Source organism: Sphaeramia orbicularis, chromosome 18 (assembly GCF_902148855.1).
Source record: "Sphaeramia orbicularis chromosome 18, fSphaOr1.1, whole genome shotgun sequence".
NCBI classification, from domain to species: Eukaryota; Metazoa; Chordata; class Actinopteri; order Kurtiformes; family Apogonidae; genus Sphaeramia; species Sphaeramia orbicularis.
Window position 1 is genome coordinate 24596096 of NC_043974.1, and position 22982 is coordinate 24619077.

Consider the following 22982-nt stretch of genomic DNA (forward strand, 5'->3'; position numbering starts at 1 on the left):
ACAATGAGACACCAACAGAATGACTGACTACTCCCTCTAGTGGCCACATAAATCCCTGACCCATCATTGTAAATATATTCAGCACATATACACTCCAATATTTTGGTCTACTATTGGTATAACGTCATAGCTCTTTATTCTAAGCATTCTAATGTTAATTTTAGTTTTTTTTTTAAAGATTTGAAACTAGAAATAGGTCCTCTGAATATTGGCCATTAAAAAAACAGTTAAATCAGTGAAGGCATGCTTGTGTAGTTCACAAATTTACAAAAAAAAAAAAAAAATCACAGAAATGTAGTTCAGTGTAGTCAGATAAGCAACTATACAGGGCAGTGGAGTGGTTGTAAACTGCAGTGTGTCTCCGGTTAGAGATGTGAAACAGATCAGCAGGGCTTTTAGAGTGTACCTTGCCAGCCGTTTCCCAGAAGGCCACAGTCTGAGCTCACCTGTGACACAACAATACAGACGAAGAAGAGGAGGGGGGGGGGGCGGTATTGTAAATAGAAATATAGGAAGCATTAAAGACGTCCTTGTATAGCCAATGAGATTATAAGAGGAGCAGTTAAAGGGTTCAGGGGCTTTCGACGCAAACACCTGCAACAAAACACAAGGTATGCGATGAACGCACGCGGAGGTAATTGCGCTTTGAGTGCGCGCGCGAGAGAGAGAATAAGTGTTTTATAGTGAACAATGGATGGGACCTGCTCCTCAAAGCCAAGGGAAGCGAGAGAACATGGGGAAAGGGAGGAGGAGATGGAGGAGGGGAGGGGTGAGGGGGGAGTCAGACAGAAACACTGAGCGTTAAAGAGGTGAAGCTGCGAATATATTTTTTTCATAACGGGATGAAACTCGAGCTGAAGCCGCCGGAAGATTTTTTTTTGGCAGAAACATCAGAGGAGCGCGAGGCACACTAATGACGCACGTGCTTAATAAAACGAAGCATATTTTTTTCCCCAATAAAAGCCAAAGCCAGGCCACATAAATAAAAGCAAATAAATAAATAAATACATCCTATAGCGTCATCTGCAGTGAGGAGCCTCGTTCCTCTCTCTCCTTGCGCCACCTCAGGCTCGCGGACCAGGGTAAAGCACGAGCGAGATACGCATGCGTATATCCGGTATTAGATGTCAAAATAAAAGTCTGCAGCACTGTGGGAAATGTACTCTGACAAACAGTAGAACCTCATTAAAAACGGATTAAAGAAAGTCAGGTCTCATTTTCTGGAAATCTAACATTTTTGTTTTTTCACGTTAATATTTGCAATGAAATAGGGGGAAAACAGGCCAGCATGTGTTAAGAAAATGAATACTGATATGGACAAATTTCAGAAAATCACAATACAGACAGCCTATACATTTTCATGACGCAAATGCATAACTCAGGGGTGTCAAACTTATATTAGTTCAGGGGTCACATTAAGCCTAATTTGATCTGAAGTGGGCCGAACCAGTAAAATAATAATATAATAATATATAAAAAATGTCATCTCCAAACTTTCCTCTATGTTTTAGAGCGAAAAAAAAGTCAAATTATGCGATGAAAATGTTACATCTACCAACTATCCTTTAAAACAATGTCAATAACATGAACAAACTGAAATTTCTTAAGAAAACTAAGTGCAATTTTAACAAAATTACGTCTCAGTTTATCATTTAAATGTGTAAATTACAACTTATAGATCACAGTGGATCAACAAATACACAAAAGATTTAATAACAGGCAGAATATTGTTAAAATTACACTTCAGACATTTTAAAATGTTCATATTTGTTCAGGTTATTCATATTTTTGTGACATGTTAGTTTGTTTTAGTGTAAATGCAGTGAAATTACATGAAAATGTTGACATTTACAAGGACAAAAATTTGGAGTTGTGATCATTTATAGGTTATTATGATAGTATTTTACTGATCCGACCCACTTGAGATTAAATTGGTCTGTATGTGGAACCTGAACTAAAATGATTAATGTCTTCAGTGTAATTTTTGCATTTCACAAATTCATTCCAGGGGCCAGACTGGACCCTTTAGTGGGCCGGATTTGGCCCCCGGGCTGCATGTTTGACACCTGTGGCATAACTGAACAATCAAAAAGAACTTTGTAGCACATATTTAAGATCAACTATTTCATTTTGTTCTCCATATAAGCCAAATTCATACATACATACATACATACATACATACATACATACATATATACATACATACACACACACACACACACACACACACACACACATACATACATACATACTTACATACATACGTAAATAAATAAATATCACTGCAGACAGCATCAAAACTATGACTTTTCCCAGATTGAATGATTCCTTGGTGCACCTAACAAAGATTTTTAGATGCTTTGGAAGCTTTTTCAATTTTGTGCACTCGTACACAATGTTAAGATGGTCCTAAATGATGCCAAGTTATATATTTTTATCGGAAAAAGTGAAGGATCAGTCTCTACAACCATGTACTCAAGAACTTAATCCCTCTGAAAAACAATGAAAAACCCTGATTTGGATTAACCCTATGAGAAGAAGCCTATTGTCTCATTTTAAGGGTGCCCCAACATAAATAAAAACAGTAGACTTACTAAATGAATAAATGTAATTGTCAAAATTAAAGTGACGAAAAATTTTCTCAGTTTGCATTAAAAAAAAGGTTGAGCAGTTATGATTTTGTGAGATTTTTAGCAGCAGTGAAGAGGAAAACGTGTGCTGCTTTGCCTTCTCTGATCTCAATAAGGAGAAGAAGAGGAGATGAAAAGCTCTAAACTGGACATTATTCTGGCTCATTTCTTATGTTAAGAATCCCTTGAAACTAGCGTTCAGTATGTTGATGTAAGAGAGGATGATCCTGCTAACATGGGTGTGTAAGAGGGAGTAATAAGGGAGATAGAAGACAGAAAGGTCAGGGTTGAAGAGGGGAGGGTGGGTAGGGGGTGAGATTAGGGGTGAAGGGAAAGGAAAGATGATAAAGGCTGGGGTAGGGGATAGCAGCCAGGGAGGACTAATCTGTCCTTCCTCAGCGGGGTCAGGCTGTGGAATGTACCTCCCCCTTTCTCCCTCATATCAGGACAAAAAACATGAAGGAAGGGAGGGGAGAAGAGGCAAAAAGGCTTTCTTTGGAATTACTCACAACATGACTAAACTACAATGTAATTGCTGCACATTCACACCGTACATCTATGACAAGAATGGACTGTTTAACATCTGTGAGGTCTATGAAGTCTCAGGATGACCAGAAATAAACGCCAACATTTACCAGAGACTGTAACATATTTTATTCATTTAAATAAATGCAGAATTATGAGTAAATGACAATGAGGTGGGCGATCATATTCTAGAAGTTACTCCCAATATCTGTATGTGTGTTGCTTTAAAGTATGTTATTTTTATGCATTGTGATTTAGTATATCTCTTGTTTTTTTTTTTGTTGTTGTTGTTTTTTTTGTTTTTTTTCATAGCCATTACATCTGGAGGGGGTACAGGGGAAAAAACAACTGGCTAAACTAAGCTGACATGCTTGCAGAAATCTCTATTAACCCATAAAGACCCAAACAGCTACTGGCAACCAAAATCATCCACCAATCTAAAATGTTTAATACTTGTTGATCCACTAATATTATTAATCCAAGTGAATAATTGGTGTAAAATACAGATTGTCATCTTTTCATGGTAATCAGATATGACCCATTTGGACGTTCAGAGGCTCCATAGTTACCATGGAAACACCATCATATTCTACAACATTGATTCACCAGTAAAACCCATTGACTTTGATAAATGACAATTGATTGAGACACTTAGTTTATATTCAGTTATTGGTATATTTGCTGATAAAGACATTTTTCTTCAGTTTTCTCTATTTCTGATACAATAACCCTCAACTTTAATCTGAGTTTATATGAGCATCCATATGATCAGTAAATTAAATATAGGAAAATACCAGAAATTCACTTAAAAAAAAAAAAGAAAAAAGAAAGAAGCAAAATATAGAGGATGATATGATAATAAATGGTGATAAAACACTTAAGAAAGGTTAAATAGAGAGAAAAAAAAATCATTTGGGAACTATAAAATTAACGCTGGGTCTTTATGGGTTAATGCGTAAATTTAGTGCGTAAAAGTGGATAAAGTACACGACAGAATTGTTTGATAGAGATTCTGTTTCAGTCAACTCTCTAACTCTCTAGTCTAACTCTCTAAATTAAATATAGGAAAATACCAGAAATTTACTCCAAAAAAAGCAAGATACAGAGGATGATATGATAATAATTGGTGATAAAACACTTAAAAAAGGTTAAATATAGAGAAAAAAAAATCATTTGGGAACTACAAAAGTAACGCAGGGTCTTTATGGATTAATGCGTAAATTAAATGCGTAAAAGTGGATAAAGTACACGACAGAATTGTATCATAGAGATTCTGTTTCAGTCCATTTTCTGTGTCTAACTCTCTAAATTAAATATAGGAAAATACCAGAAATTCACTTAAAAAAATGAAAAATACAGAGGATGATATGATAATAAAAGGCGATGAAACACTTAACAGGAGATAAATAGAGAGAAAAAAAAAAATCATTTGGGAACTACAAAAGTAACGCTGGGTCTTTATGGATTAATGCGTAAATTAAATGCGTAAAAGTGGATAAAGTACACGACAGAAATGTAACAGAGATTCTGTTTAAGCCAATTTTCTGTGTCTAACTCTCTAAATTAAATATAGGAAAATACCAGAAATTTACTTAAAAAAAAAAAAAAAAAGCAAAATACAGAGGATGATATGATAATAAATGGTGATAAAACACTTAAGAAAGGTTAAATAGAAAGAAAAAATCATTTAGGAACTATAAAAGTAACGCAGGGTCTTTATGGATAATGCGTAAATTAAATGCGTAAAAGTGGATAAAGTACACGACAGAATTGTAACATAGAGATTCTGTTTCAGTCAGTTTTCTGTGTCTAACTCTTCTGTTTTGTTTTCATTTTGCTTTATTTTTAAAGCCAGGTGCTTCGTTTCCTGTAGCTCTCCGCCTCATTTGGCTGATCTTGACGCTGCTGGCTGAGGCGCTGTAGGACAACCGGATAACGGGAACCGAGAAGGGGGACAGGAGCGAAACGCGTCAGTCTGACAGACGTAGACGGGGTGCTATTGTATAACACGGGCCTTCAGGTTTCCACTCCAGGCTGCCTTTTTGCAAGCAGCGTCGACTCCTTTCTTGCGATTTTCCTGCAGCCTAATTTATTTATTTATTTTTCTAACCTAGGAGGTGGAGACGGAGCGCATCAGCATCAGCAGGGCTCGGCGTTGCATCGGCCGCTGGCGGAGGAGCTGCACATGTCGGAGCGGTGAGGGGACCGTTTGTTTCCCCGCCCTAATACGGTTGGAGGACGGCGGGAGGAGGCTGTGAGGTGGCGACGAAAAACAACGCCGCAAAGAAAACACAAAAAAGAAGCAGGTGCGGTCAAAGAGCATCCGTTACCAACGAGCTGAGAAGGGCAACAGTGATGCGGCAGCCGAGGTGGGCCCAGATTGATGATTTTATGATATCATCACTGCCATCCACCGCCAGGACCGACCAGTGATTTTACTGATAAGGAGCAACATCGTCAATGAGAAGGACCAAACCTGGTAATAAGCTCTAAACTGACCTGGAGGCCGATTGTTTTGTTTGGATAAATCAGGAGGAGGTTTAATCGGTGCTTGAAAACTGATTTTCTCACACATCAGGAGCTTACATGATCAATTAGGATAAATATAGACAGAAATATCCAAATTTAGGCCCATGACTTAGTCGGTGTGTGACGCCGATACAGCAGCAGAGAGGCGTGTGTGGCCGTGGTGTGGAGAGGAGAGGAGACGCGCCTGTCTGAGCATCATCTGGTAGCTCATCGGGCAGCTCCTCCACGGGGATGATACACAAGCAATTTTTCATCTGTCCGTGAAAAATAGAAGAAACAGGGATGCTGCTGCTGCTGCTGCCATTTCCAATCCGGCTCTGATAGAGACAGTAAGGCGCACAGCACGGGACTGGACAGCAGAAAATAGCTCACCTCTCCTCCGCCTCTGCACCTTCTCCCCCCTTTCTCCTTTCTCTCCCCTCTCCTCCCTCCCTCCTCCTCCTCCTCCTCTTCCTCCTCTCACCGCCACCCCGGAGCGTCTATTCACTCTAATCAATTGATAATCCATCTGTGAATCACAAAGCCACCCACTCCTCCATCCTCGTTTCCATTTACCCATACATCCACTTAAACGCCTCTTTTACGCACTCGCACACATACGCGCAAAGGCACGCACTCACGCACGCATCACCCGCATCATCTCATAGCCATCATGGAGACGACCAAGCTGCCTCCGTCCAGCCCGTCCTCGCCGACCACCGGCTTCACGGTTCCGTCCGCGGAGAAAGTGGACGGCTTTCCGCGCAGGTCCATGCGCAGAGCCCGGCAGAGGAGGTCCCACAGCTCGTCCCAGTTCCGCTACCAGAGCTCCCAGGTGGAGCTCACCCCGCTGCCCCTGCTTAAAGGTGAGACAATGGTTTTACTTAAGTTAGGCCTCCATGAACTGACTGTACTGTTTCTATAGCAGGGGTGTCAAACTCATTTTCTTCCAGGGGCCACATTCAGCCCAATTTAATCTGAAGTGGGCCGGACTAGTAACATTACATGATAACCAATAAATAATGACAACTCCAAATTGTTTCAGTGCAAAAAATAACGTTCAGTTATGCCAATATTTACATTTACAAACTATCCAAACAAAAAGGATGTGAATAACCTGAAAAAAAACAACAACGGAATTTGTCAAGAATTAAAAGTACGAATTTATCAATATTGTGTCTTGATTTATCATTCATACATATGCACAAAACATTTAGAAAATTGTTAAAATTGCACTTAATTTTCTTCATTTTGTTCAAGTTATTCACATGCTGTTGTTAAAGGATAGTTTGTTAATGTAAACATTTTCATAATTTAATGTTTTTTGCACCAAATCAAAGAGAAAAAATTAGTGTTGTCATTATTTATAGGTTATTATATTATTTTTGAGTTTGATGCCCTAACTTGCACTTTGCAAATTCATCCTGTGGGCCAGATTGGACCCTTTGGCGGGCCAGATTTGGCCCCCGGGCCGCATGTTTGACACCTGTGTTCTATAGGAAAGTAAAGGCCATTTTCTGACCACTGATAACACACCTACTGATCAGCAGTGTTTGGAATAGTTATTGGTGTATTGTGTTTTCTGTTGATAGGTATTTATTCTGTCCTTTATGTCCTTTTGCTGACATACTGAGGTGATAGAGGTGGCTTTCATTTAATATCATTGTAACAAAACCTGGCCTTGGAGTCATTTAGAGCCAATAATTGCAGCTGATAATAAGGTGATTCTGACTTTGATGCTCTAGTCCAGTTGAAAATACATATAACTGTGGTAAAAACTAAGCTACCGCAGGGATGTCAGCTTCTAAAAAGTGGTAATTTTCCTTAATTTAAATCACAGTGTATGTTGCACTGTAAAAAAACTGTAGAGTTAACACCAAAAAGTTGTAAAATTGCCACATAAAAAAACTGTAAGTGACAATACAATGCAAAGTTGTTTATTTGAAAAGATTTTTGTGTTAACGGTTGAATCAAATATAGGTGTAGTTTTTATAGGAAGAGTATGTGAACAAAACCAGATTTGTATGTAGAAATGATGTATTTCTATTGTTTTTAGAAAATAAAGGTGTAAATTGAAATACAATGTGGTGCCGTTGAAATTTCATGACCATAATGTTGAAATAACGGCATATTTGATTTTTTATATATATATAAAAAAGCTATAAAAAAGGAAACATTTAACAATGTAACATTTTAAATTTTAAAATTAATGAGTTGGTAGAGTGGCTCGTCCAATAACCAAAGGGTTGGTGGTTCGACTCCTGGCTCCGACTGTCAAAGTGTCCATGGAAGACACTGAACCCTTAACTGCTCCCAGTTGGACTTGGTGGTTTTGGAAAGTGCTTTGGACACCATGAAGGTGGAGAAAATGTGCTAAATAAGTGCAGTCCATTTACCATTTAAATCCAGCGTTAAATCTACATGTTTAAAATGTTAAATCTACATGTTACTCCGCAAATATGTTTACAGTTGGATGTGTTTTTTACAGTATTGTTCTGGAAACCACAGCTGCCAGTTTTTTTTCCATAAAAACAACAGGATTTTTTTTACAGTGTGCCATGTCATGTGCAGGTTTCAACCTCTATTTTCTTTTAATGTGTTTTATTTAATGGAAATACGCTGTATGTTGTCGCTGTAGTCAAGTTCATCCAAAGGTTCCAGTTTTAATTCCTGCTGCAGTCACTGAGCTTGATGTCAGCCACCTATAACCCCCCAACCCCCACCAACACACACACACACACACACACACACACACACACACACACACACACACACACACACACACACACACAAAACAAACACCATCAAGCTTGTCATCATCTCCCCTTGAGAGTTCACTTCTGTTGATGAGAACTCACCTTCTCTTGGAATAACCCCTAAACAAACCTACAGGACAGAAGCCGTGTAGTCGTACAACCTGGATATGGTGACTATAGGGTTTTGACTTTGACACTGGTATGAGATCCTTCAAAATGTAGTTACTGTTGCACTATTCACTGGTCGGTCTGTCTATCTGTTGCGATAGCCTCAATCCCAGAGGTGCTGTTTCTACACCGAGGCTGCTTTGATCTGAGTTTGTTCAAAATTCTCTCAGAATACTGAAGTTTCTACATATGCTTTTCAGTTTTCCTACATAGATACACTGAAAAAAAAGAGCATGGGAAAAATATATGGACATTTAATTGGGATTGTTTTCAGCCAAGTGTGACAGATTATATTGTCTTCCTGTCCTTTATGTCATTCCGAATTGTAAATATCTGATGCTTTTGGTGTTTTGGTCTGCATATTAGTCCAAGTGTTTTGAAGATTCATCCTATATTACAGAAAGTTGTTAGTTGCACTTTGAAGTTCTCACTAAAACCTTCAGACTTTGTGTTTAGACATTGAGCTAACATGGGAGATGTCCACATCAGTATTTCTGTACCTTTTTGTTTGGTCGGTGCAGGCAAAAACATTTCTTCATCATGTTCCTTCTGCTTTTCTCTCACAGCACTTCAATCTCTCAATCTGCCCCCCACCCCCACCCCACCCCGGGCCTTCTTTGCTTTCCTTTCTTGCCTGTGTGTGCACTACAAGGACATTGTAAATCCTCATATACGTCTCTGACCCCTCTTTATAAGGTTACTCCCCCTTTTATGTAGCCTGCAATCTTTTTCCATTAACCCTTTATGAAGGGAAGACCTCTCTGCTTTTAGAGATACCATGATGTGTGCACACCTATGTTTTTGCTCTTATGTGTGTTTTTACACCTCATTTAACCTGATCTGACTTCCTCTCCGGCCTGTGAGTGTAGGGCGAGTTCACCGTGGTAATGGAGGGGCTTCATTGTAACTTTACAGCACCTTCACTTTAGACCTCTCTGTGCATATGTGCCATTGCAATCATAGGCACAAGTCCTGGTTATTACATGGCTGCTGCACTGCTGCGGCACTGTTTCTGGATCCCAGGAGGAACTGATAGTAAAATCCTGCAGCACCAGCTCAAGAAAAATGCCTGGTGTGGGGAAGTCTGTAACGGGCAGTATGTAGGCCAAGTGTAGACAGACTTGTGGGTGTTTCACTCTCCAGGGAATCACATTCCCATTGTTAATTTGAACTGCAGTTCCTGTTAACTGTGGCACATCTCTTTCACTTCAACCCTTGAGTGAAGCTTCAGTTCTGCTTGAAGTTTTAGGCTGAATATAAAACATGATAGGCACAGACATGCAAGTATCAGCAGAGAAGATACGACTAAAACATTAATGCATGGATCCACTGGTTGTTCTGTGTTTTCTACAGACAAGTAATATAGTCTGATACCATAAAATATTTAACATTCCAAGCACAACACGACATATTTTAGTATCAGACAAAAAAGAGCAAGAAACTCAATATTTTGGATGCATTTCAACAATTGAAGCAGGAAAAAATCCATCATAGAAGACACTGATTCTTGCATTGTCAGTAGCCTCAATCGACCAGAATGCAATGCAGTCACAGCTTGCATCTTCGCAGATCCATCACCAGCGGTGGGTGAAACATACTGGTGTCTTTTTTGGTAATCAAAACAGCTAGATTTTTTTATCTTGCTGTCAGTTTTCCTCAATCTAAAGGCATACTATTCTTCTAGCAGTGTTTTAAGTGTCGCATAAAGGATGTTCTTTATCACTAGTGTTATTGTCACTGACAAAATGGCTTTGGGTTCGAGTAAAGAAATCTCTCAGTTCTTAGTTTTATTTACTGCAGTAGTTGTGTGTATTTTGCATTTATCGTCGACCAAATGTGACTTTGTATTATCCAGACTTCTAGATAAGTACCTCAAACAATTAACACCCTCTAGCACATGCAGGAAGTAGCAGTAGTAGTAGATCTTTTTGTATCTGAATATTAAGGGTGTAGAAGAGGACTATAGGCAGAACTGCAAATACCCATTGTTTTTTATTAGGTGTAAATGCCACAAAACATTCAAAGGTTTTCAAAGTTGCTTAAATTTGCACATTTTGAGATCAGGTTGCAATAAAATTGGTCCTAATTTGGATTTGTAAGCAGGCGTGGAGGCATTCCAATCACCAGAATGGAAAATGCATATGCTTCGTGCTCAGTAATGTGATTCAAAGGCATTGTAGTAGCAGACACATTGGTAAAATGCTACTAGTTGGGCAGTCATTCTTCTCTACCAGCTTTAAAGGTTCATTATGTAACATATGTGGGGAAAAATGAGCATGTATTAATTGCTTTTGTGTTTTCAATGTGTGAACAGATTGTTATTTATCTCAAAATTAGACCTTCTATGCTTATATCCATGATAACAGATTGTCATTATGTAAAAATCACATGAACACACAATTTTTGGACATAAAAATATTGATATTAATACAAAATCATATTTGACTCTTGCATTTCGGCAATGATAATGTCCTGGTGAAGGTTTGGTTAGGGTTAGGAAAAGAACCCGGTAAGGGCTTAAATTAGAAACTTAGATGATGAACATGAGAAAAACAAACACAGAGCTAATGCTGGTCACCTGTGTCTAAATCCACAGAGTGTTCTTCTGCCATAACCATCCCCTTCAATGTCACCTGGCCAATATCATATTTTTTTCCCCCCAGCCTCATTTATGCAACGACAAGCGGTCATTTTAATCAGCTTCAAACTTGATCAGTATTGTTTTCCTGGTGAGGTGGAGCTGGACTTCTATGTATAGGACTGGTTGGTTCTTCTGTGTCACAATTGCCGCATAATCGCCGTATCACAATTATTTGAGACATTAAGGATAATTTTACATAATCCTGATAATCATTTCCATTAACCTATGTACAGTTTGGTGAAACTAACAGAAAAAAAAACATTTCATCATTATCTCTACATTACTTTCAATTATTTGACAGCACTCTTAATTATTTATGTCATGTGGTTACATCTCATTCATCTTTAGTTATAAGTTCAATAAAAAAAACCTGTGATATAGAGGTTCATTATGATTTAATTCCTTGTTCCAATATTTCATCAGTGGTATTGGTTTATTTCAGTCATAACAACCATATTAACAGAAGGTAAACTGAAATATGTTAAAGAATTTTTTGCTGGCAAACATTTCTTGTTCTTCTTCATCAGGCATAAGTGATTCATTAAACTTGCAATAGATGTTTACTACAGTAAACTTAACAAATTAGATGATATTATCATTAACTGCAGTTATTTGTGGGGCTAATGTGATTGCTGTTTTCAGGGCTCTGGTGCTTCACCAGGTCATTGACGATGTATGTTCAAAGCATCACACAATTGTTAATTTCCTATCTTTGACTTTTTTGGATGGATGTACTGACTGATAAAGGTTTTTTAGTGGTGACTGAAAGGATTTCATTATTATTTACCACTGTACGATACACTCCTACACACTCTTACACGCATTATTCATCTTTCTTTCTTCAGCCCCTCAACAGCAGTAAATATGTACAACGCTAGTTTCTGTTGTCCTATAAATTAAACCACTTAATATCAGCAATAGACCTAGCACACAGATGCAGTTTCCCTTAAAGGAGTGATATTTTTCTTTTTTAAATGGAATTATGCATTTTAAAACATTTCCCTGTGGTCTACATAAACTGTAAATGCTATGCTTGGGTCTGAATTCTACATAAATTCAACTCCACAGGTCCATCTTCAACCCTATTTCTGAGTAACGACAATAGAAAGATCGTTTTGAGCGCTGGCCCTTTAAATGCAAATGAGCCACTTCACGCCCACCCCCTCCAGGTTGTTGACTGTGCTGCTCTGTCCCATTTAGCCAACAACTGAACATTTTAGGTAATCAGCTCGAATTTTGGACATATTTTCAGTATGGACTACAACTGCTACTTCTGATAAACAATATGTTGTACTCGGAGAAATGTTTGTTGGAAGTCTTGACCTTATATATGCAAATGACGAGACGTAACTAGTTATAGACTTAACAAATTAAGCAGGAATTAAAACAGACTGTAGAAATCCACTCAGTTTTTGCAAAAATGAATATAAAGATAGTTTTGCAGCACCTGGAGGGTTCAAATTCAAACCTTTTGAAGTATTAGGGTCCACAAATACACAAATAAATGAACCAAAGACTAATAAAAGTGGGTTTAGCAAAATATGACCCCTTTAACAACACAAGCATGAACAAATCTTACTCATTAAGCCTAAGTAGCCGCACGGAAATAACAAGTGCATGCTGCAAATAAATTTCACGAGAAATGCTAAAGAACTTGTCCAGTGAATTAAACAGCTCGGAGGCATTGAGTACTGTATGAATGAGAGTGGATGAGGTGATGTTGAGGTGAGGTGACTGTACTATCCTTGTGATGCTTCAGTAGACAGATCTGGAACACTGCACTGGCCAATAAATGAGCAGCAGAGATGGCTAAGGCTGCCAATTATTCCACAGCTGAAGGATGAAGGATACAGGGTCTCTATAATCTCTTTTACATGTTATTTATGTTTGGACACAAGCCTGCAGCATTTCTGCTTACTGAAAACACTATAGATTGCAGCTGTTTCTGTGTTGTTGAATCATTAGCAGTTGCGCCGTTCTGCACATTGCACTTGTTTAAAATGTGGAATTTATGGTGAATGTTGTCTTGGTCTGCTTCATAAAAACACGGCAACCTCAAATAAAAGCCGCACTCGATCTTGAAGCATTTAATCTCCATTTACAAAGTGTTTACAAGCGCAAGTCAAAAACATCAAAGTACAAACTATAAAACTGCAATTTAACTGAATCTCATTAGCAGCCGCTCCAATTTGAGTGATTTTCCTGCACTTTCTCCTAAATTATCTTATTAAAAAACTGCAGCTTTAATGTAAATACAGCTGAAATTTTCTACACAGAGTCCCAAATGAGACTAAGATTGAGTCACACTGCAGCACCGGAGCCCAATAAACTTAGTGCATCCCTGGGACTGAGGTAATTTAGAATATTTAATGTCTCCTGTCACAGTTGTGAAGCCACCAGATGGGTATCAGAAATGCTGTTTTAGAAATACTGAAAGGCTTTTCCATTCTTTTTTCCCCCTCACTACACTTCATTGCTTTAAATTCTCAGAAATTTAGGATGGTGTCCACAAGAGGTTGACTAATAGTGGGTTTAGGCCAGGGGTGTCAAACTCATTTTAGTTCAGGGGCCACATTCACCCCAGTATGATCTCGAGTGGGCTGGACCAGTAAAATAATACCCGTGAAAAAAGTGAAATTACATTATGATAATGTTTATATCGACATCGTTTCCTTAAAAATCTGAATAACGTGAACAACTTGAAATGTCTTAAGAAAAACAAGTGCAGTTTTAACAACATTCTGCATCATTTTATTATTTACACATGTGCATTACAACTTACATTACAATTACAAATACACATAATATTGATAAAATTGCATTTACTTTTCTCAAGACATTTCACGTTGTTCATATTTCTTCAGGTTATTCACATTTTTTGTACAAGGATAGTTTAATGTAAACATTTTCATGTAATTTTACTTTTTTTTTTTTTTACACTAAAACAGAGATAAAATCTGCAGTTGTCATCATTTATAGGTTATTATGATAGTATTTTTCTGGTCTGACCCAATCGAGATCTAATTGGTTTATATGTGTATGTAACAAGATTTTTACACTATTGATTATTAATATCTTAAGTGTAATTTTTGCATTTCACAAATTCATCCCATGGGCCAGACTGGACCCTAAGGCGGGCCGGATTTGGCCCCCGGGCCGCATGTTTGACACCTATGGTTTAGGGTTTATAGTTTAGAGCAAGAAAAAGCAGATAATAGCCAATTAATCACATGATCATCATCCCTAACTGCATTACATGGATTAAAAAAATATTAATATCCTTTATTTAACGAGGTCCTAATCCTTATTAAGATGAAAAATCTCTATTCCAAGAAAGAATGGACCGTGAGAGCAGCATAGACACCGTTACAGTAATGTAACAACAATATACCTTACAAATACATAATTAGATTTTCATCTTATTTACATTAAAAAAATTCAAGATTAATAATGTCAGGTTCAAATTTAGAAGCATCCACATAGCAACACATCACACCCACAGCTTTTAGGACTTCCCATTCCTGCTGATTTGACGCATTACCATTAGAAAAATGTCAGTTCTTGTCTATTATTATGATAAATGTCAAATCAATTTTTCTTTAAAGCTCAAAGGCTGTTTTTTTTCCCCTCCCCAGTGAAAGTTGAAGACACTAGAAAGCTACTTGCATTTTATCTTTATGTATGGTCAAGATATGACAAATATTTCAGTAATGTAGTAGTAGAACATTTTTAACAGTTATAATATTTCAACATTAAGTGAAATTAAGTAAAAACACAATCATTTTGTAAGCATAGATGACAAAATTACCCCTAAATATGAGATTAAAAAAATGTCTTGCAATTGCAATAGTCCTATATTATGACATTTATTCACCCCCCTGTTAGAAATAAACCCCTGAAGTCAATGTGTCCCAATGCTTTTATCCACAAAATGTCAATTCAAACTGTTTTTAGTTTAATTAATCATTAAATCTGTAACTGTAAAATATGCATTGTGTTTTGTTTTGCTCAGGTGTTAGGTAATGGTAAAATTTATTTGTTTTCAATGTGTTTTTACTTATGTATGTGTATTTATGTGTCTGTTTTTAGATAGTTTTACTAATTTTATCCTATTTCTTATCATATTGCTCTGACTTGAGTACACATTTTGTTCTTTCATTCATTCATTTTCATTTTTATTCATTATGTTCTACATTGCATGAATGACAATAAATGAACCTTGAATCTTGATCACTAGTGTCCAGTCGCCATAGGGGTACACATTCATTAATGGTTAATAGCTGCCATTATCTTCTAATTTGTAATCGGTTATTGAAGATGCACTAGCAGTTATTTTCATTATATGGTAATTTTTTCTTTCCTTTTACTTTTTTCTTTCCTATTTTGTTACACTTCTGTTGCTAAATCTGTGTAGGAAAACAATGAAAAATGCTTCCTAGACCATACTGTAACATTTAAATTATTCATATTTGACAAACAACCCATAACCCAAAGGTATATTCGGATTTAATGTTATAGTAAACTGAAGAAGTCAGTCTTTAATAATTGATTCTCATGCTGTTTTATTATCTGAAAACATATCTCCACAAAAAACTCCTGGCGCACTAGCAATCTCAAATCCATTGTGGATTTTGAGACTGATTCATTGTCTGTGAAACTGTTGTGAGGCCAGTCCACTATATAAGATAGATTTACTGCAGATTTATCAGCGTTGATGCTTTAATTGATGCTGTCCTGCTGCCTGTCTTTTGTTACACTGCAGCTCTCTGCCTGAGAGGAGAGAGGCTGTTAGCTCAGCGCTCCTCCCCAGCTGTGATGCTTTCCCCTGGGGCTACAGACTGTCAGGCTTCCTGGTCACGGGTGTTGTGCTGTCGCCGGCGGGCTAACCGGGATAAGGTCATATTCCAGCTCAACGTCTCGTTAGCAGACAAATAAACTTATGATTAAGATTTATGCCACGTTCGTGCCGGTCAGAACAAGGCGGTCGCTTTCGATAGTAGAATATCCTGCAATCAAGTAATGCTGCAGCAGATTTGGTTGCTGCTGACCTTGAGATAAACCTGGTCCAGTATGTAGATAATATGAAGAGTTTTCTATCTGTGGGTTCCTTTTGCTGGGTGTTAAAATGCAAAATGCTTTGGATGTTATCTAGATAATGAAAAACATGTTAATAGAGGGTACATGCACTTAGTATGCACTGCAATCAGAATGTGATCAGCTTTGCAGACCACTGGGCTGATTTGACATACAGCAAGTATGAGTCATCCACGGGAAAATTCAATCCTCTCACAGTGTGAGTGTTTTTTGAGAGGAAGTATCCACCTGAGGGAAAAATACATAATCAACTGGGATGGAAATATCACCACATACTGTACACTGTGTGCAAAAATCCTAATACATGCATGAATCGAAACAGTGCCATGAGCTGAAATCTAACTTTAGAGACTGGTTTCACCCTCAGGGAGGACAAGGAACTCAAACAGACGAGAGATATCACCAGGAATCATTCTCCATATGTGTGCACACTCCAAAATGATAGTGGATTTTACATTTCAGGGTGATATTAGATTTTACCACAGATAATTGTAAAATATTATTCATGATTATGATCTCATTAGTACAAAATCAAGATGAGAGAGCGAGAACTGTTGGGTTTTTGTTACTTTAAAATTAGTCTAGAGCTGAGTGATCTGATTAAAAATTCTTTTAAGGCAGAAACAAGATCCATGATCTGAATCACAATTTCCTCACCTCCTCTAAGTGTGGGCAAGTTACAACCGAAGAGTTTTATTTTTTCCAAGAGGTGTGTATGTGATAGCTTTTTGTTGTTGAAACTTGACTAAATATGCAGTTTTGCTTCATTTTTAATCATCATTATTACAAAATGAACAATCTCAAGATGAATTAAACACAAGTTCACATTTTCCGGTACAGACATTTGCAGCGTTTTCATTAATCACCTACGTAGATTGTAGCAACCTAATTTGTCTCACTAGAGTTTTAATGGATCCAAAATGTTTTTAGACTGCAACATAGATCTAAAGTATCTGTGTAAATCAGAATCACTACATGTTGGATTTCAGAAGCCGGACATACAGCTGATGGACTTAGGTTAATTCATAGTCATTAGCCACTTTTACACAGAGATCCTGGAAAAAAGGTGAGATGGTGATCCCACCTTGTTTTCCAGCACTGACCGATTTACACAGCCAAAAGAGTAACAGAGGTGAGACAGGCTGGACCTTTACACAACAGACCTGCATTCCGGAATCAAAAGGGCGGTGATGCAGCGCAGCGTATAGTATGACATATCCCTTGTGCGTCGGAAATATCCTGAGCATAGCGGGGTTGCTAACCTCTCTTTCACCGTTCCACAAATGTTAGCATGGATAGAGTCCTCCACCTGAAGTGACAACAGCTTGCAGATTTCGGCGTCTCCTCAGTTCGACATCATTCTGGTCGCATTGATATGTTTGTTTACTGTGCACAGCCCACACTCATTTTTTTAATCCCCCCGGCGTGGGGGTCGCGCAAGCATACGTCACCAAAACGTCACGCTATGGTTGCAGAACAAGAGGTGTTCCTTTTACATAGCATTCCGGAATCATGATTCCACCTTTATCATGGCTCTGTTACTACCTCCAGAGGCGTTACAAACCCACAATAAAGGTGGGACCAAATGATCCCACCAGACGTCGTTCCGGAATAAAGGTGAAATATTCCTGTAACAGAAGTGCTGTGTAAAAGGGGCTACTATTTCTCCTGCAGATTATATCATGTCTGCAAGTTAATGTGGATGAAACATAGACTCCGTAGTGTAGAGAGATGCCAAAGCAACACTATAAACGGACTGAAATTCCCTTACTAGCCAAGCAAATATTTTGTGAGTATGAAAATATAGAATTAAGTAAAATATAAGTGTTTCAGCTGGGAATGCGAATAAAATACCCCAAAAAAATCTATGTCAACAATAAATCATCATCAATATCACAAAGATCACATGCTGAAACTTTAAGGACTTTGTATGATATTGGGCTTTGGGAATTGGAAACTGAATAGAAAACTGAAAATCCAATAAATGTAAACAAACTGAACTAAAAAAGCATAAACAATCAGACTGGGTAAAGAGGATTGACCAGTGGATACAGAGATGAAATACTACCAGTTTGTTTTTCACTGTGTAAAGCCTGTATGTTTGCAAGTTGGTCATAAGACTCTTTCGGATCTATCTTGAGATCTGAGGAAACGTTGGCGATGCCAGCAGCTTCCTCAACAGGAGTTCTGGAGAAAACACACAAAGCAGACTTTCTCCTCGACTCACCCTGATGCCAAATTGTTTTCTCTTCCACAACAAATGCATTCCAGTAAATTATATAGTTTCTTTTGACACAGAGCGAAATAAAACAATGGGCATCTTTTTCTAAATTTTTAATTTGGGCATTAGCCAAAATATACAGCATCTTTATTAGGAAGTCACAAGATAATCATACTAAACCTATTCCTGTAAAGTTCAAGTCACGAGAGGCTCTAGTTTTTTGCCCTAGTTAAAACAAACTAAATTTCACAAGGCTCACCATCAGATGTGGAAATCTGCAACAGATGAAGGAGAAACTTTTACCACAGCTGTTTCTTGCAGCCAACTGTAGTGTTGAATTTCTTCTCATCAAAAATTGATAGAGAGTTGTTTATTATTATCTCCCCAAACCTGTGTGAAAGCAGCAGAGCAGCAGACAGCAGGCCTAATTGGTGTTCTGAAAATGAATCAACGCGTTTGGCTCTGGTATGCTTATCTGTGTGCTGAATCCTCACACACTACACGCAGAAAAATAATTAATGGGAAAGAGCTCATTTCTAGTAATTAATATGTTTCAGACAAAGCCCTCAGTGTGCAACTTAGCATCAGAATGTACTGTTGCACTTTTAACCCTCAAACACCTACACACCAAAAATCATTTATTGATTTAGAATGACTAATAACTTTTCAACCACTATTCTTATCAATGCGTTTAAATAATAAGATGCAGTTGCTTTTCAGTGGCATCAGATGTGTCTTTTTTAGATAACCAGAGGCTCCATAGTAAACGTGGAAACACCAGCATCTTCTGCGACATTGTTTCACCTGTAAAACCCATGTAGTTTGATAAAAGACAACAGTTTTAGATTCACTTTTCTCTATTCTGATATAATAACCTTTGAATTATTCTGAGCTTTCATGAACACTGAATTAAAAACAGTAAAATACCATGATTTTCACTGAAAAATACAAAATGCAGAGGAAGTGGTGATAAAAGTTAAACGTAGAGAAAGTCTTCACAAAAATATGCTATAAAGTTGGAATAGTTTTGTTTTCAGACACATTCTTGTTTTTTTTTTTGTTTGTTTGTTTTTTTTTTGCAGATTTTCCACCTTTGACCAGGGGCAGTGATTATATACTGAGTCCTAGTTATACTTAATCTGTCAAGAATAAATCACATTGTCAGAATAATTTAATGAGAAGAAGTAAAAGTTTTTTTTTTTTTTTTTTTTTTTTTTTTTTTTTACAGTTAAATGGGCAACAGTGTAATTCTTGTTCAGTTAGGTTTTAGTCAAAATACCATGATGTTTACTCTCCTTGACATCAGTTACTTGCGGCCTGAAATAACTCAATCTGGTTCTAAAGGATGTTGTGTGAGTTAAGGGACATTTAATTCTCCTGCACGAAACACATCCTGCTGGTTGTGCTTAGCATGTAAGCATCTTTAAAAGACACAAAACACCCTGCGGACATACGAAGAGTATGTGAATCAGGCTTTGAAAGTAACAGATGGTTAGTATAACAAGTACAGAAGTAATGTTTAGCGTCGGTTTATGGCCTTATCACACCTTTTAGAATCACAAGAAATGACTCGTATTGCAACTCATTAAGTAGTAAATCTTTTTGTAGCTGTGTCTAAATGTTACTGTGATTATACTATCAGCTCACTGGATGCCATTTAGCAGGTCAAAGTATGCTTCTGCAAGTGATCTGCTTTTATGGAATGATGGGAAATGTGTTTAATAATGCCCCTGCCGCTGTCTGCAAAGGAACAAAAATACACCGCAGCTTGGGTTTCACAATGTACTCAAAAACATCCAATTTTCAGCACTGACAATGAAGGGATTAGAAAGAGAACATGCTGTTAGACACGCAAATAGTCAAATCTTAAACTCACAAAATAGAATCTGCGGAAGGTGTGTAATTAAAAGGACGTGCTCTGCAAGTCTTTGAAAGGTGTGAAATACATAATGAAAACATTTAAATATGAAAATCTATGTCTGAAATACAAAGATAGTAGTGGAGCCATAATTTAACAGAAGGAAAGAAATAGTCAGTAGTTTGCAGGCTACATTTTCAATTAATTTTCACGTTTACCTTCTACATCAAGGCCTGTTAGTTCAAACTGAGATTTAATGCAATGTATTAGGACATGAGAACAAAATGATAACAGTTCATTCATTTATTCATCCAATCTATAGCTGAACTTTGTTAGACTAAAATTACATTCTACAGACAAATGTTGCATATAATCAAATATATTTACACCATTTTCCTTAAATAAAGTTGCAAATATCTAAAGTTGACAACAACTGAAATACTATATCACTCTATTACAAACAGAATATCGCAGCAACAGAGATTATTGTCAAAAATTTCATAGCGAAAGCAGTTCTCAAAACATCTGCTTCCTAAAATCTCTATGTCTAAGATCCTGTTAAACAATGCGCCATTTGTTTCAGTGTAACACATAATAATCTATTAACCAGTATCTTCATTTGTATAAAACCAAGTTATGATCAGAAAGCAGCAAAGATAAGACAAAATTCATAATCATGGGTTCATAATGCGACCTTTATTTTTTTTCTTCACTGGGTCGTTCGGTGAGTTTTAGTGGTGGAGAAAATGGTCTTGGACTGTTTTCTTCATTTCAGTATTTGCCCATTTAAGTGTGTTCTATTTTCTGACAATTGGTGGATGTATAGAATGTGTATATTGCCACAAGCGTCACATAGTGTCACCATGGCAACACAGACGGAGCTGCTTCTCAAAGCGCTATTGATAATGGTAATATGGTAAGAAGTGAAACCTTTTTTTGTTTCATGTCAACATCAATGTGTAGCAGCAGAGCTAAACCACAGCCATGTTTGCTTCTATATTTGTTGCAGTTCACAAAACATCTCCTCTGACTCACAAGCTCAATGATGCCTGTAAATCATACCAGTATGTCATGGTTTAATGCAAAGATAATAGAAGCCATCACTATGCTGTCAGTAAAATCTCTTAATACTGTATATAAATGCCACAATTGATCATCATAATCATCATAAATTGACTTTTTTTGTGAGTTGCATCATGTAACTTCAGAAAAATATGAATGGAGGTAAATACATTTGTGATGGTGCAGTGGCTATCACCTCATAGTATGAACGTCCTGGCTATCATGAGGCTTTCTGTGTGTTTGCATATTCTTGCATGGCCGTGTGGTTGTTCATCTGTTTTCGTCAGCCCTGTGATGAACTGGGTCCAGGATGTATCCCACCTTCACCTGTTGCATAGGTTCTGGGACCCCCACAGCCCTCACTGGGATTAGAAAACTAATGAATTTGAATTGTAGTATCAACTACAAATACAATGTTAATCTTCATAAGGCATAATTTCACAATTCAAAGTACTGGTAGTTTGTTATAAGGATGGCAAAGTAACTAGAGCTGCAACCGATTAATCGACTAGGTGCTTGAAGTCAAGGCAAAAAGTCCCGATTCGATTAATCGACTCGAATTGATTGGTCATAGGGAGATATTCTGTTGCAGTTTTCCTGAATTGAAGCTTCTTTGTGCGTCACGATAAGTGTCTGTGTGAAACACAACAGTGGAACCAATGTTTAACAGCAGAGAAATGAATGAAACAAAGCTTTGATTAAGGACAATTGTGGTTGAATGATTTTTTTGGATCACTTTGAATCGATTAATTGGTTGCAGCTCTACAAGTAAGATCCAATTCTGTGCGAAACAACATCTGCACCTCAGACTGCATTTTTTGTTGCACATGATGGACATCACCAACACCAAAATGACTGTTGCCTCAAAATATTTCACCTTGCTATTCACAAATGAGATGAAAAAGTATTAAAATAACTGGTGCCAGGCACAACAAACCCCACCCCTCACATGTATTGGACCTTATTCTGGCATCGATCCAGCTGATGTCATCATGTCTATGCACGTGGTGATGTCAGCATATCAACTGCCTCTAAATATGTGCCAAGTTTGAAGTAAATTGAAACAAAATTGATGTTTTTATAGACATTTGAAATCTCGCCCATTATAAGTAAATGGGAGAAGAAAAAACAATTTAAAAATTCATAAAAAATTTGAACTTTGACCTACTGTTCCTAAAATGTAATGACATCTGTTCTGGGTCACTGGCAATCTATAAACCTAATTTGGTATGAATTAAACCAATAGTTTTGCTGCTAGGGTGTTAACAACCAAACAAACCAAACCAAAAACATTATCCCTTGCCTCTCCTTTTGGGGGGGGGTGCGGGGTAATCAGTGAAAATCACTACCAGTCTGGTCACGTTGAATCTGCAGTGACATCTTCAGTGACTCTTAATAGACTTTAGAAAGGTGAAGTTATAATGACATGAACTACATGACATTCTTTCTGTTTACATATTTTCACAGTTTGATTGTTTTGACACTTGACTTGACAAATTATCTTAAATTGGCAACATTA

The 22982-nt window shown here is 37.4% G+C and overlaps 1 protein-coding gene across 1 annotated transcript in view; it reads left to right on the forward strand.

Annotated features, from left to right (window-relative positions):
- The first annotated feature begins 498 nt into the window (after positions 1-498).
- The window catches only part of ppp2r5b (protein phosphatase 2, regulatory subunit B', beta), a 76596-nt gene continuing 54112 nt past the window's right edge, over positions 499-22982 (forward strand). Inside the window, exons 1-2 of the mRNA XM_030162136.1 lie at positions 499-611; positions 5007-6529. Coding sequence (XP_030017996.1) covers positions 6337-6529 — 193 coding nt within the window. The 5' untranslated portion in view covers positions 499-611; positions 5007-6336. The remainder of the gene's footprint in view (positions 612-5006; positions 6530-22982) is intronic.